Source organism: Coregonus clupeaformis, chromosome 14 (assembly GCF_020615455.1).
Source record: "Coregonus clupeaformis isolate EN_2021a chromosome 14, ASM2061545v1, whole genome shotgun sequence".
Classification (NCBI taxonomy): domain Eukaryota; kingdom Metazoa; phylum Chordata; class Actinopteri; order Salmoniformes; family Salmonidae; genus Coregonus; species Coregonus clupeaformis.
In genome coordinates this window covers 23,012,178-23,026,653 of record NC_059205.1, presented here as the reverse complement: position 1 = coordinate 23,026,653, position 14,476 = coordinate 23,012,178, and the positions used below count along the sequence as shown (strand labels likewise).

Sequence of the window (14,476 nt, the reverse complement as noted above, 5' to 3'; positions counted from 1 at the left end):
GGAAAATAAACCCACAACAACATCATTATTTACAAGGTAATGGCGAGCTTACAGAAAATAGGTTACTGCCACAGTGTGATGAAATAAAAGTAGATCATTCTATCTGACAATTTTAGAACTGCATCATCTTGTCTCAGGAGGATTTGGTTGCTGTGGCAGTCCGGTAACCACGTTAATGGACGTTGCGACAGTCGCAGAGACGGTCTACAGACATTCCACCACCGGAGTATAAATTGAATGTTGTTTTGACCAGCGACACTTGTTGCATTCTAATTGTCTACAGACATGTCAATAGACAAAGTATAAACTGGCCTTTATACATTCAGATATATCCCCCAAAAAATATTTGTCAAATTCTAAAATACAGGGGAATGTATACTATTTAATGCTAATTCAAAATGAGAACTGTGTGATCAGCAGATGATTGGAGAGGTGGTCATGATGAAATTGACATTCACAAAGAAACATTCAGGAAGAAAATACAGTATGATCACTGTAGTAAAGTTCAGGGAATATATGTCTGAGGTGTAAAGTGCAGACATCTGTTGATCAGCAAATTATGGGAGGGGTGTTGTCATGATTAAACTGCCATTCAGCTCCTCTTGAGTCATCTATTGCTTGAAATCCAGCATAATGTCCAATCCATCGAGAGGGATACAATTAATGGGATACAGTTCTGCTCCAATGAAACACACAGGCAAAGGAATTCTGTTTCTCTCCCATCTAGAATCCACCCCAGGAAGAAGCCCAGGCACCACATGGTATTGTCTGTAAGACAAAAAATATTTACAACAGTAAATTGTTGCATTATTATTTCTCCTCACTGTTAGTTAACCTAGCTAGCTGGATAGCCAATAATTGTTATTTACATCTGTTTGGAATCCTATCATGTGTCATGCTTATAATTTTGTGAGATTGAAATGCATCCACTGTCATAATCATAACCATTGTCAACCCTTATGTTATTATGTTACATAGCTAGCTAGTAAAATGATTTACAAGTTAGAAGGCACCAGGCAAACTAGCTAGCCAACTCCAGTCATGCTAACGTTTACTGGTAAACCTAGCTTTAGGTAGCTGGTTGTAACGTTGGTTGTTTGCTGTTAAGTAGCCATTTCTATGAATTAAAAAAAAGAATAGGTTTTACAATCGAGATGCAATAGATCTCCAATTTGTAAAACCTCTTCTCATTTCAGTCATAGATATGGCTACTGGTAGATGTTTAGCTAACTTAGCTAGCTAGACTAGCTACATACCTAAGTTAGCAAACAGAAAAATAATTTGAATGTCAATAGAACATCAAAAAATGCTCCATCGTCGAATTTGTGTTGATGAGAGGAATCACTTGACGCCATTGCGTCTGGTCAGTTCTTTGTTTTTCCCAGAGGATTTTGTGTTGTGTCCGCCACCGTTTCAAAAAAGCCTGTATTGGGAGAGGGACGGGTATCCACGAGTTGAAGTCTTTCAGAGACTGGAAAAAATGTGTCACCTTGTATACACTACTGGTCAAAAGTTTTAGAACACCTACTCATTCAATGGTTTTTGTTTATTTTTACTATTTTCTACATTGTAGAATAATAGTGAAGACATCAAAACTATGAAATAACACAAATGTAATCATGTAGTAACCAAAAAAGTGTTAAACAAATCAAAATATATTTTATATTTGAGATTCTTCAAATAGCCACCCTTTGCCTTGATGACCGCTTTGCACACTCTTGGCATTCTCTCAACCAGCTTCACCTGGAATACTTTTCCAACAGTCTTGAAGGAGTTCCCACATATGCTGAGCACTTGTTGGCTGCTTTTCCTTCAGTCTGCGGTCCGATTCATCTCAAACCATCTCAATTTGGTTAAGGTCGGGGGATTGTGGAGGCCAGGTCATCTGATGCAGCACTCCATCACTCTCCTTCTTGGTAAAACAGCCCTTACACAGCCTGGAGGTGTGTTGGGTCATTGCCCTGTTGAAAAACAAATGATAGTCCCACTAAGCCCAAACCAGATGGGATGGCGTATCGCTGCAGAATGCTGTGGTAGCCATGCTGGTTAAGTGTGCCTTGAATTCTAAATAAATCAGCGTCACAAGCAAAACACCCCCACACCATAACACCCCCTTCTCCATGCTTTATGGTGGGAAATACCAAAAATCAAAAATTTGGACTCCAGACCAAAGGACACATTTCCACCGGTCTAATGTCCATTGCTCGTGTTTCTTGGCCAAAGCAAGTCTCTTCTTCTTGTTGGTGTCCTTTAGTAGTGGTTTGTTTGCAGCAATTCGACCATGAAGGCCTGATTCACACAGTCTCCTTTGAACAGTTGATGTTGAGATGTGTCTGTTACCTGAACTCTGTGAAGCATTTATTTGGGCTGCAATTTCTGAGGCTGGTAACTCTAATGAACTTATCCTCTGCAGCAGAGGTAACTCTGGGTCTTCCATTCCTGTGGCGGTCCTCATGAGAGCCAGTTTCATCATATCGCTTGATGGTTTTTGCGACTGCACTTGAAGAAACTTTCAAAATTCTTGAAATGTTCCGTATTGACTGATCTTCATGTCTTAAAGTAATGATGGACTGTCATTTCTCTTTGCTTATTTGAGCTGTTCTTGCCATAATATGGACTTGGTCTTTTATCAAATAGGGCTATCTTCTGTATACCCCCCCCACCTTGTCACAACACAACTGATTGGCTCAAATGCATTAAGAAGGAAATAAATTCCACAAATTAACTTTTAAGAAGCCACCCCTGTTAATTGAAATGCATTCCAGGTGACTACCTCATGAAGCTGGTTGAGAGAATGCCAAGAGTGTGCAAAGCTGTCATCAAGGGGTGGCTATTTAAAGAATCTCAAATATATATATATATATATATATATATATATATATATATATATATATATATACACACACACACACACACACACACAGTGGGGAAAAAAAGTATTTAGTCAGCCACCAATTGTGCAAGTTCTCCCACTTAAAAAGACGAGAGAGGCCTGTAATTTTCATCATAGGTACACGTCAACTATGACAGACAAATTGAGGGAAAAAAATCCAGAAAATCACATTGTAGGATTTATAATGAATTTATTTGCAAATTATGGTGGAAAATAAGTATTTGGGCAATAACAAAAGTTTCTCAATACTTTGTTATATACCCTTTGTTGGCAATGACACAGGTCAAACGTTTTCTGTAAGTCTTCACAAGGTTTTCACACACTGTTGCTGGTATTTTGGCCCATTCCTCCATGCAGATCTCCTCTAGAGCAGTGATGTTTTGGGGCTGTCGCTGGGCAACACGGACTTTCAACTCCCTCCAAAGATTTTCTATGGGGTTGAGATCTGGAGACTGGCTAGGCCACTCCAGGACCTTGAAATGCTTCTTACGAAGCCACTCCTTCGTTGCCCAGGCGGTGTGTTTGGGATCATTGTCATGCTGAAAGACCCAGCCACGTTTAATCTTCAATGCCCTTGCTGATGGAAGGAGGTTTTCACTCAAAATCTCACGATACATGGCCCCATTCATTCTTTCCTTTACATGGATCAGTCGTCCTGGTCCCTTTGCAGAAAAACAGCCCCAAAGCATGATGTTTCCACCCCCATGCTTCACAGTAGGTATGGTGTTGGTGGTATGGTGGTGGTCTAAGGCACTGCGCAACTAGAGATCCTGGTTCGAATCCAGGCTCTGTCGCAGCCGGCCGCGACCGGGAGACTCATGGGCGGCGCACAATTGGCCCAGCTTTGTCCAGGGTAGGGGAGGGAATGGCCGGCAGGGATGTAGCTCAGTTGATAGAGCATGGCGTTTGCAACGCCAGGGTTGTGGGTTCGATTCCCAGGGGGGGCCAGTATAAAAAAATAAAATTAATTGTGCTCTGGATAAATGACTAAAATGTAAATGTAAAAATGTGTTCTTTGGATGCAACTCAGCATTCTTTGTCCTCCAAACACGACGAGTTGAGTTTTTACCAAAAAGTTTCATCTGACCATATGAGATTCTCCCAATCCTCTTCTGGATCATCCAAATGCACTCTAGCAAACTTCAAACGGGCCTGGACATGTACTGGCTTAAGCAGGGGGACAAGTCTGGCACTGCAGGATTTGAGTCCCTGGCGGCGTAGTGTGTTACTGATGGTAGGCTTTGTTACTTTGGTCCCAGCTCTCTGCAGGTCATTCACTAGGTCCCCCCGTGTGGTTCTGGGATTTTTGCTCACCCTTCTTGTGATCATTTTGACCCCACGGGGTGAGATCTTGGGAGATTATCAGTGGTCTTGTATGTCTTCCATTTCCTAATAATTGCTCCCACAGTTGATTTCTTCAAACCAAGCTGCTTACCTATTGCAGATTCAGTCTTCCCAGCCTGGTGCAGGTCTACAATTTTGTTTCTGGTGTCCTTTGACAGCTCTTTGGTCTTGGTCATAGTGGAGTTTGGAGTGTGACTGTTTGAGGTTGTGGACAGGTGTCTTTTATACTGATAACAAGTTAAAACAGGTGCCATTAATACAGGTAACGAGTGGAGGACAGAGGAGCCTCTTAAAGAAGTTGTTACAGGTCTGTGAGAGCCAGAAATTTTGCTTGTTTGTAGGTGACCAAATATTTATTTTCCACCATAATTTGCTAATAAATTCATAAAAAATCCTACAATGTGATTTTCTGGATTTTTTTTCCTCAATTTGTCTGTCATAGTTGACGTGTACCTATGATGAAAATTACAGGCCTCTCATCTTTTTAAGTGGGAGAACTTGCACAATTGGTGGCTGACTAAATACTTTTTTTCCCCACTGTATATATATATACAATATATTTTGATTTGTTTAACACTTTTTTGGTTACTACATGGTTCCATATGTGTTATTTCATAGTTGTGATGTCTTCACTATTATTCTACAATGTAGAAAATAGTAACAATAAAGAAAAACCCTTGAATGAGTAGGTATTCTAAAACTTTTAACCGGTAGTGTACAGTGCCTTCTTATTCCACATTTTGTTGTGTTACAGCCTGAATTCGAAATGGATTTTTTAAAATGGTTCTCTCACTCATCGAAACACAATACCCCATAATGACAAAGTGAAAACATGTTTTTAGAAAATTGTGCACATTTATTGAAAATTAAATATCATTTACATAAGTATTCACACCCCCTGAGTCAATACTTCAGCTTTAATATTGCAGATTGTGGCTTCAGTCAATGTAATTTTCTGCATCATTTCATATATTTTTTGGGTACATATACACTACCGTTCAAAAGTTTGGGGTCACTTCGAAATGTCCTTGTTTTCGAAAGAAAAGCAATTTTCAGAGGCACTGAGTTTGAAGGTAGGCCTTGAAATACATCCACAGGTACACCTCCAATTGACTCAAATGATGTCAATTAGCCTATCAGAAGCTTCTAAAGTAAGTGGAATTTTCTAAGTTGTTTAAAGGCACAGTTAACTTAGTGTATGTAAACTTCTGACCCACTGGAATTGTGATACAGTGAATTAAAAGTGAAATAATCTGTCTGTAAACAATTGTTGGAAAGATTACTTGTGTCTTGCACAAAGTAGATGTCCTAACCGACATACCAAAACTATAGTTTGTTAACAAGAAATTTGTGGAGTGGTTGAACTCCAACCGATGTGTATGTAAACTTCCGACAGCAACTGTATATACATTTTACAGACACAGTATATTTTACAATAGTTATCTTTTGTTTGTTTATAGTCCCTTCAGCTCTACTCAACCCCTCCCATCGATCTCTGTACACCATCCAACGGGCAGCAGGTAGCTTAGTGGTTAAGAGCGTTGTGCCAGTAACCGAAAGGTCGCTGGTTCTAATCCCCGAGCTGACTAGGTGAAAAATCTGTCAATGTGCCCTTGTGCAAGGCACTTAACCCTAATTTATCCTGTAAGTCGCTCTGGATAAGAGCGTCTGCTAAATGACTAATTTATCCAGTTTGGATTTCTATTTGCCTCATGGTGAAATCCTTGACAGTTTCCTTCCTCTCCGGCAACTGAGTTAGGAAGGACGCCTGTATATTTGTAGTGACTGGGTTTATTGATATACCATCCAGTGTAATGAATAACTTCACCACACTCAAAGGGATATTCAGTGCCTCAATTACAGAGATCATACGTTTCCTGTAGGTCTTGACCAGGTTTGCACACACTGCAGCAGGGATTTTGGCCCACTCCTCCATACAGACCTTCTCCAGATCCTTCAGGTTTCGGGGCTGTCGCTGGGCAATACAGACTTTCAGCTCCCTCCAAAGATGTTCTATTGGGTTCAGGTCTGGAGACTGGCTAGGCCACTCCAGGACCTTGAGATGCTTCTTACGGAGCCACTCCTTAGTTGCCCTGGCTGTGTGTTTCGCGTCATTGTCATGCTGGAAGACCCAGCCACGACCCATCTTGAATGCTCTTACTGAGGGAAGGAGGTTGTTGGCCAAGATCTCGCGATACATGGCCCCATCCATCCTCCCCTCAATACGGTGCAGTCGTCCTGTCCCCTTTGCAGAAAAGCATCCCCAAAGAATGATGTTTCCACCTCTATGCTTCACAGTTGGGATGGTGTTCTTGGGGTTGTACTCATCCTTCTTCTTCCTCCAAACACGGCAAGTGGAGTTTAGACCAAAAAAAGCTCTATTTTTGTCTCATCAGACCACATGACCTTCTCCCATGCCTCCTCTGGATCATCCAGATGGTCATTGGCAAACTTCAGACGGGCCTGGATATGCACTGGCTTGAGCAGGGGGACCTTGCGTGCGCTGCAGGATTTTAATCCATGACGGCGTAGTGTGTTACTAATGGTTTTCTTTGACACTGTGGTCCCAGCTCTCTTCAGGTCATTGACCAGGTCCTGCCGTGTAGTTCTGGGCTAATCCCTCACCTTCCTCATGATCATTGATGCCCCACGAGGTGAAATCTTGCATGGAGCCCCAGACCGAGGGTGATTGACCGTCATCTTGAACTTCTTCCATTTTCTAATAATTGCGCCAACAGTTGTTGCCTTCTCACCAAGCTGCTTGCCTATTGTCCTGTAGCCCATCCCAGCCTTGTGCAGGTCTACAATTTTATCCCTGATGTCCTTACACAGCTCTCTGGTCTTGGCCATTGTGGAGAGGTTGGAGTCTGTTTGATTGAGTGTGTGGACAGGTGTCTTTTATACAGGTAACGAGTTCAAACAGTTGCAGTTAATACAGGTAATGAGTGGAGAACAGGAGGGCTTCTTAAAGAAAAACTAACAGGTCTGTGAGAGCCGGAATTCTTACTGGTTGGTAGGTGATCAAATACTTATGTCATGCAATAAAATGCAAATTAATTACTTAAAAATCATACAATGTGATTTTCTGGATTTTTGTTTTAGATTCCGTCTCTCACAGTTGAAGTGTACCTATGATAAAAATTACAGACCTCTACATGCTTTGTAAGTAGGAAAACCTGCAAAATCGGCAGTGTATCATATACTCGTTCTCCCCACTGTATGTGAAACTAGAGGAAGGGTCATGATTAAACGTCCTGACTGTGGCTCTGAAGAACCAGAATGGCTCTCTGGCCTGTTATAAAGCAGAGAAGGAAAAACTACATGAACTGTAGCATAATTGAAAGATCTCTCTGAGGTCTCCATCTGCTTCCCTCGTTCTCAGGTGATTTTTCCTGTGCTTTCTTTCTTTCTCTGTCTCTTTCTCCTCTGTCTCTTTCTCCTCTGTCTCTTTATTCATCTATCTCGCTCCATCTCTTTTGCTTTCTCTCTCCACCTCTCTCCACCTCTCTCCTCCCTTCAGCCACAGGTCTACTGAGAACCATCAAATACAGTGTGTGTAATGTTCAGCGCTATAAACCATGAAATAAAAACCCATTATTGTCTCCTCTTTCCACACAGGGCGTATAAAACCATAGAAGACGAGGACCTGAGGTTCCCCCTGGTCTACGGCGAAGGGAAAAAGGTTGTGTGTGTGTGTGTCTCGTGCTTGCATGTGAGAGAGTGTGTGTGCATGTCTGTGTTTAAATGTGGATGTGAACAGAATTTATAACAGACATATAACAGAGTTTATTACACAGTAAAAACTGGTTTATATCTTAGTGTAATAGTATATTAACTGGTGTCTTTACGACTCTTCCTCAGGCCAGAGTGATGGCCACCATAGGAGTGACCAGAGGCCTTGGTGACCATGATCTTAAAGTCCACGACTCCAACATCTACATCAAGCCTTTCCTGTCCTGCTGTCCAGAGGTAAATCTAATTCTGGCTACGGCATTTACCATCCTGGCACCATTCTACCCACAGATACACACACACACACACAAACCATCGTATATCCAGCTCATGTCTTGTGCACACATTTAGCTCAGTTTATGATCCAGGTAGCTAGCGTACGTTACCCTATACCGAGTGAAAGTGTTGTTTTTTCAGTGGATTGGCTAACTGGGTTTGTAACATTGAGTAAAGACAAAAGTAAATATTTCATGTAAGGAAGAAAGGAAAGAGTAATGCATAATGTACTTTTGCCCACCTGACTCTGGTAGTTTCACAGCTCTTTCATCTCACTCATAGTCCATCCGTCGAGTCTGTCTCGTTCAGTCTTATCATGTGCAGCTCTTTTGATCTTTAATTCATTATACAGGCAGTTCAGCCAGGGTTCATCTGGCTGCCTCAACAAGTTTAACTTCCTGTTCTTTTTCATCGAGGACACTTTCTCTATCTCTCACTCGCTCTCTCACACTCTCTTTCTCTTTCTCGCTCACTCTCTCACCCCCTCTTCCCCACCCCCACGTCTTTCCTACTTTCTCTGCTGTGAATGTATGAACGTATACTGTTAATCTAGTGTACAGTACTGTATGATGGAATATGAATGAGACACTTAGATGTCGTGTTAATGATGGAGACATTATTATACACTGTTATCGTCTTTAGATCAAAGGCAGAGAGAATGGCTTCAGGGTCTACAGTATGCCGATAGAAAAGGTGGCTAAAGCACATACAATATGGGATCAGGCTGGGTGTACAGTACCACAGTTCCTCTGTCATGGTCAAACCAAGGTTGTCTGATAGTGCTATTCAATTATATATGTAATTCTATGAGGCAGACTAGTGTGCGCGCATCCAAAGAAATCACCCAGATGCTGGATTACGATGCATATGGTTTGTAAATCCTAGCTGTATTCTGATCTGATTTTAATTAGCACCAGTACTAAATTGGGACAAATGGAGGAGCTGGGAGGAGGTGTAAGATAAAGGTTACTGGGAGGAGGTGTATGATAAAGGTTACTGGGAGGAGGTGTATGATAAAGATTACTGGGAGGAGGTGTATGATAAAGATTACTGGGAGGAGGTGTATGATAAAGGTTACTGGGAGGAGGTGTATGATAAAGAGTACTAGGAGGTGTATGATAAAGATTACTGGGAGGAGGTGTATGATAAAGGTTACTGGGAGGAGGTGTATGATAAAGGTTACTGGGAGGAGGTGTATGATAAAGAGTACTAGGAGGTGTATGATAAAGATTACTGGGAGGAGGTGTATGATAAAGGTTACTGGGAGGAGGTGTATGATAAAGAGTACTAGGAGGTGTATGATAAAGGTTACTGGGAGGAGGTGTATGATAAAGGTTACTGGGAGGAGGTGTATGATAAAGAGTACTAGGAGGTGTATGATAAAGGTTACTGGGAGGAGGTGTATGATAAAGGTTACTGGGAGGAGGTGTATGATAAAGGTTACTGGGAGGAGGTGTATGATAAAGAGTACTAGGAGGTGTATGATAAAGGTTACTGGGAGGAGGTGTATGATAAAGATTACTGGGAGGAGGTGTATGATAAAGGTTACTGGGAGGAGGTGTATGATAAAGGTTACTGGGAGGAGGTGTATGATAAAGAGTACTAGGAGGTGTATGATAAAGGTTACTGGGAGGAGGTGTATGATAAAGATTACTGGGAGGAGGTGTATGATAAAGGTTACTGGGAGGAGGTGTATGATAAAGGTTACTGGGAGGAGGTGTATGATAAAGGTTACTGGGAGGAGGTGTATGATAAAGGTTACTGGGAGGAGGTGTATGATAAAGGTTACTGGGAGGAGGTGTATGATAAAGGTTACTGGGAGGAGGTGTATGATAAAGGTTACTGGGAGGAGGTGTATGATAAAGAGTACTAGGAGGTGTATGATAAAGATTACTGGTAGTGATTAATGAACCACTGTCGTGACATTTGTCGCTGCAAGAGGTTTTGCTATGGTGTATCCTCCTGAATAAGACCCTGTTGTTTGTTACAGGTGAAGGTGTACAATAGGGTTCCCCAACTGGCGGGCAGCCCATGAGTGGTTTTATTTGGCCCCCAAAGTTTTCTGAGCAAACATTTTTATTCTGTCCAATTCTTATTGTTGGACATAAGACTGTAAAAACACCAGGAAATCAGCTCCAAGTGATTTTCATTTGGGAAATCTGTTCCAATATATTCCCACGCGTAATAGAGATACACGTGATCGTATAGAAATTTAAGCAAGGTTTGAAATTATTATGTTTTTGTCAAATATTATATCTGTTTGGGCTTCTTGCGGTCAATTTGCAGTCGGCCCGCGGCTGAATCTAGTTGATAATCCCTGGTGTACAACCTGACTCAGTACGAGCGTGATGCTAACTCTGCTGTTGCTGTTGTTGTTGTGCACAACCTGACCCATTATGTTGTTATTCTTTCTAGGTGACGGTGTACAACCTAAACCAGTATGAGCACGGTGCTGACGACGTCCTGGTGATGGGAACAGATGGCCTCTGGGACGTCCTGTCCAACAAGGAAGTCAACGAATCAGTCTCCACCTTCTTGGCCAACTGTGACCCTGACGACTTACACAGGTAGGTGTGTGTCTGTGTGCAAGTGGACCTGTGTGCGTGTAAAAGTTAATTTTTCACTAGTTTTCCATGACATCCTTCTGACATTCTATTATGTAATTTTGTAAATTGAGTGAACATCCAACATCTTACAAACAAGGCAAATACAACGATTGACGGTGGACCATTTTTGCCATAACACCCCTCCACTTCATGTCTGTGACCAGATACACGTTGGCTGCTCAGGATCTGGTGATGAGAGCACGGGGAGTACTGAAGGAACGAGGCTGGCGGATCACTAATGAACGGCTGGGATCTGGAGATGACATCTCCTGTTACATCATCCCTCTGATGTACGGAAACCGCCAGCCCTAGAACCACCTACAGGCCTTGAATGGAACAGACTCCCATCTCTATGGCAGGCTCCCTCCTCAACCAGCAGTACTGTACCCCTCTTTTTGAAACTCTCTCTCTCTCTCTCACCCCCCTACTCAGTGCTGTACTGTAAGTGATATTCAAGAAACTAATCCTACAAGATGTTACAATGTTCCCTTCTTCCCTAAACGTGTATGAGCTTAAGATTCTGTGGTATGTGACCTGAGATCCCAGTCATGTGATGCTGGACTGTGCTGACCTGTGAAGCTTTGTTTCCTGCTTTGCCACATTGTGTGGCTTCAGAGGAGTCACTTCCTGAAGAACAGTATTTCTTCAAGACCTACCAAGGTTCAGTACAGACAGGTGTTTGTCTGGCAGAAAATGGTTTCTATTAAAAGTATTATGTATGTCGTTTTCTAAAACATCTCACTCATCTCAACTGGAAAGGGAGGCTGAACTTAGTGAAGATCACATTTTTTGATTTGTTGATGTAGCCTATGTAATGAAGATAGATAATCTGACTGAGCAAGGTGCAGTTGTTTACTATGGTACTGTTTCTGTTTTTGGATGACTTGATCTTGTTGTTTTCCTCATTGGTGTAAAAACGGTCATAGAACTCTTACCTTATTGTTTTTTTGAATGACAGTCGTACAATGTATTCATAGACCAAGACCCAAGTTCTGTTACAAATCTTATGATGTAGCTGTATATTTCTTTCTGTTCATCACCCTGTTAGATCATTACTTTAGGCTGATGATGGTCAAGATGTTTATTTGCATGTAATGCTGCTTGCTTTGGGAAAGAGATGGAGATAGAGATGGGGATAGTAGTTCAGACTGAACCCAAAGAAAAAAGATGAAGGATGTTTTTAGCTTTCATATACTCCATGGATTATTAAGTATGTTGGCCTATACCATTGCCACTTCAGTATGTGCCATTCTATGCGTATTTTACTTTTCAATACTGTAAGAGAGGATTTATTTATAGAGACTGATGTATTGTCACACTTGATCCTTCAATTCAGTGGCAGTAATCCACATATTAGTCATACTGCCACAAACATTTGTATTATTTTCATACATGCCATGATAAAACATATTAATTGATGTAAACATACTATATCATTTCCTACATGTTACATTACATATTTGGTGACATTGTCACCCTTGATATATTGTTGATGGTGGCTCAAGTTCTGGATTAAGTTTTCACAGATGCAGTGCTCTAAAATGGTTTCCTAACATAATATACTAGTTTCTGGCTCTTGACTCTGCTATCTACCGGTCAGTAGACTCATGCGAGTGAGTCCTCAACACTATGTGCTACATTTAGGGCTAGTTCCAATCAGATCTACCTTAACCCACGATAACTGACAACTACATAGCAGTTTCATTGTTTTTATTTAGATTATGTCAGAGGTTTAACTGTGTTGGAGCTGTCAAATCAGCAAGCGACTCCCGGCATTATACCTATCGCGGACATTGCCATTGTCGCATTAGTAAAAATCCCATGCAGCCTTGTTACAAGGTCAAACACTGGAATGTGTGTTGTAATCTACACCTCAATTAGGCTGATATCAATCCTTATTAATTTGTTTAATGCGTTTCAATTTTAGTGTCACTATTTCTATATAGCCTACACTTTCTCATTCTGAACTTCTAACCCGGGTGTGGTTTCGTGACAATGACGACAAGAGCAGCTCCAACGCAGTTACACCTCTGACATCACCTAAACAAAAGCAATGAAACTGCTGTGCAGTTGTCGGTCATGGCAGGTTAACGCTTGCACAGTCAAAATCATGTTTTTCATGAAATGTTATGATAATTGGATGAAACCAGATCAAAGTATGAAAAATGACTGTTGCTTCTACATTAATAAAATTTGATCATAAAGTTACTGGTCCATTCCCCGATGTCAAACATTTGGGTTCAGGGCTTTTTGTGACATCACAAAATCCTCATTTTAGTACACCAATTTAAATAGGTAACGCCTTGTAACCAATATCTCAGAAGGAGCGTTCGCAGAGGGGCGTGGTTTACATAGCTAGGTAGCTAGTCTAGTGGTGCTAAAATTTGACTGCAGCGTGTCAGCAAATATAATTAGAGGTTTCCCCTGCTCATCTAAGACAAATATACTTAGGTTTCTACTTTCATCTGTGTCTGGTGTTAGCTAGAACTGGCTAGCTCGGTCTTCAGTCAGCATGGAAAAAAAGCGGGGGAAGGGTTGTCCAAAACTCAGACACAGTTGTCATGTCATTACACATGCCAAACTGGAGATTCATCCAAACTTCTTGACATCATTAATAGTCATGATATATGGACATTGCCTGACTCACCGGACAGTTTATTATGTACACTAATCTAGTACCGGGTCGGACCCCCCTTTGCCTCCAGAACAGCCTGATTTCTTTGGGGCATGGATTCTACAAGGTGTCGGAAATGTTCCACAGGGATGTTGGTCTATGCTGACACTATAGCATCATGTAGTTGCTGCAGATTGGACGGCGGTACGTTTATGCTGCGAACAGCCTATTTCATCGCATCCCAAAGAGGCTATATTGGGTTTGGTCAGCAACAATGTTCAGATACGCTGTGGCGTTCAATCGTTGCTCAATTGGTATCAAGGGACCTAATGTGTGCCAGGAAAACATTCCCCACACCAGTACACCATAGACTCATGCTGCTTTCGCCAAATCCTGACTCAACAGGAACTTCACAATATCAGCAGTTACAGTTGACCTGGGCAGCTCTAGCAGGGCAGAAATTTGACTTACAGACTTGTTGGAAAGGTGGCATCCTATGACGGTGCCATGGTGAAAGTCACAGAGCTCTTCAGTAAGGCCAGTCTACTGTCAATGTTTGTCTAAGGAGATTACATGGCTGTGTGCTCGATTGTATACACCTGTCAGCAACGGGTGTGGCTGAAATAGCAGAGTCCACTAATTTGAAGGGGGTGTCCACATACTTTTGTATATATAATGTACCTATCTATAGGCTAACACTTCTGTCATGAATATGCCTACAAATTACACACATAAGCCTAATTGACTCAACAGGAACTGGGATTGGTCGGACCAGAGGATGTTTTTTCACTCCTCAATTGTCTAGTGTTGGTGATCACGTGCCCACTGGAGCCGCTTCTTCTTGTTTTTAGCTAATAGGTGTGGAACCTGGTGTGTTCGTCTGCTGTAATAGCCCATCCTTGACGAGGATCGACGAGTTGTGCTTTCCAAGATGCCGTTCTGCACACCGCTGTTGTACTGCACCATTATTTGTCTGTTTGTGGCCTGGATGTTAGTTTGTACGATTCTTGC

The 14,476-nt window shown here is 41.8% G+C and overlaps 1 protein-coding gene across 1 annotated transcript in view; it reads left to right on the top strand.

The window, feature by feature from the left end:
- LOC121581247 (protein phosphatase 1H-like) overlaps positions 1–13,964 on the top strand; it is a 64,597-nt gene extending 50,633 nt beyond the window's left edge. Inside the window, exons 7-10 of the mRNA XM_045224751.1 lie at positions 7,856–7,919; positions 8,099–8,206; positions 10,661–10,812; positions 11,016–13,964. Coding sequence (XP_045080686.1) covers positions 7,856–7,919; positions 8,099–8,206; positions 10,661–10,812; positions 11,016–11,163 — 472 coding nt within the window. The 3' untranslated portion in view covers positions 11,164–13,964. The remainder of the gene's footprint in view (positions 1–7,855; positions 7,920–8,098; positions 8,207–10,660; positions 10,813–11,015) is intronic.
- Positions 13,965–14,476: the final 512 nt, after the last annotated feature.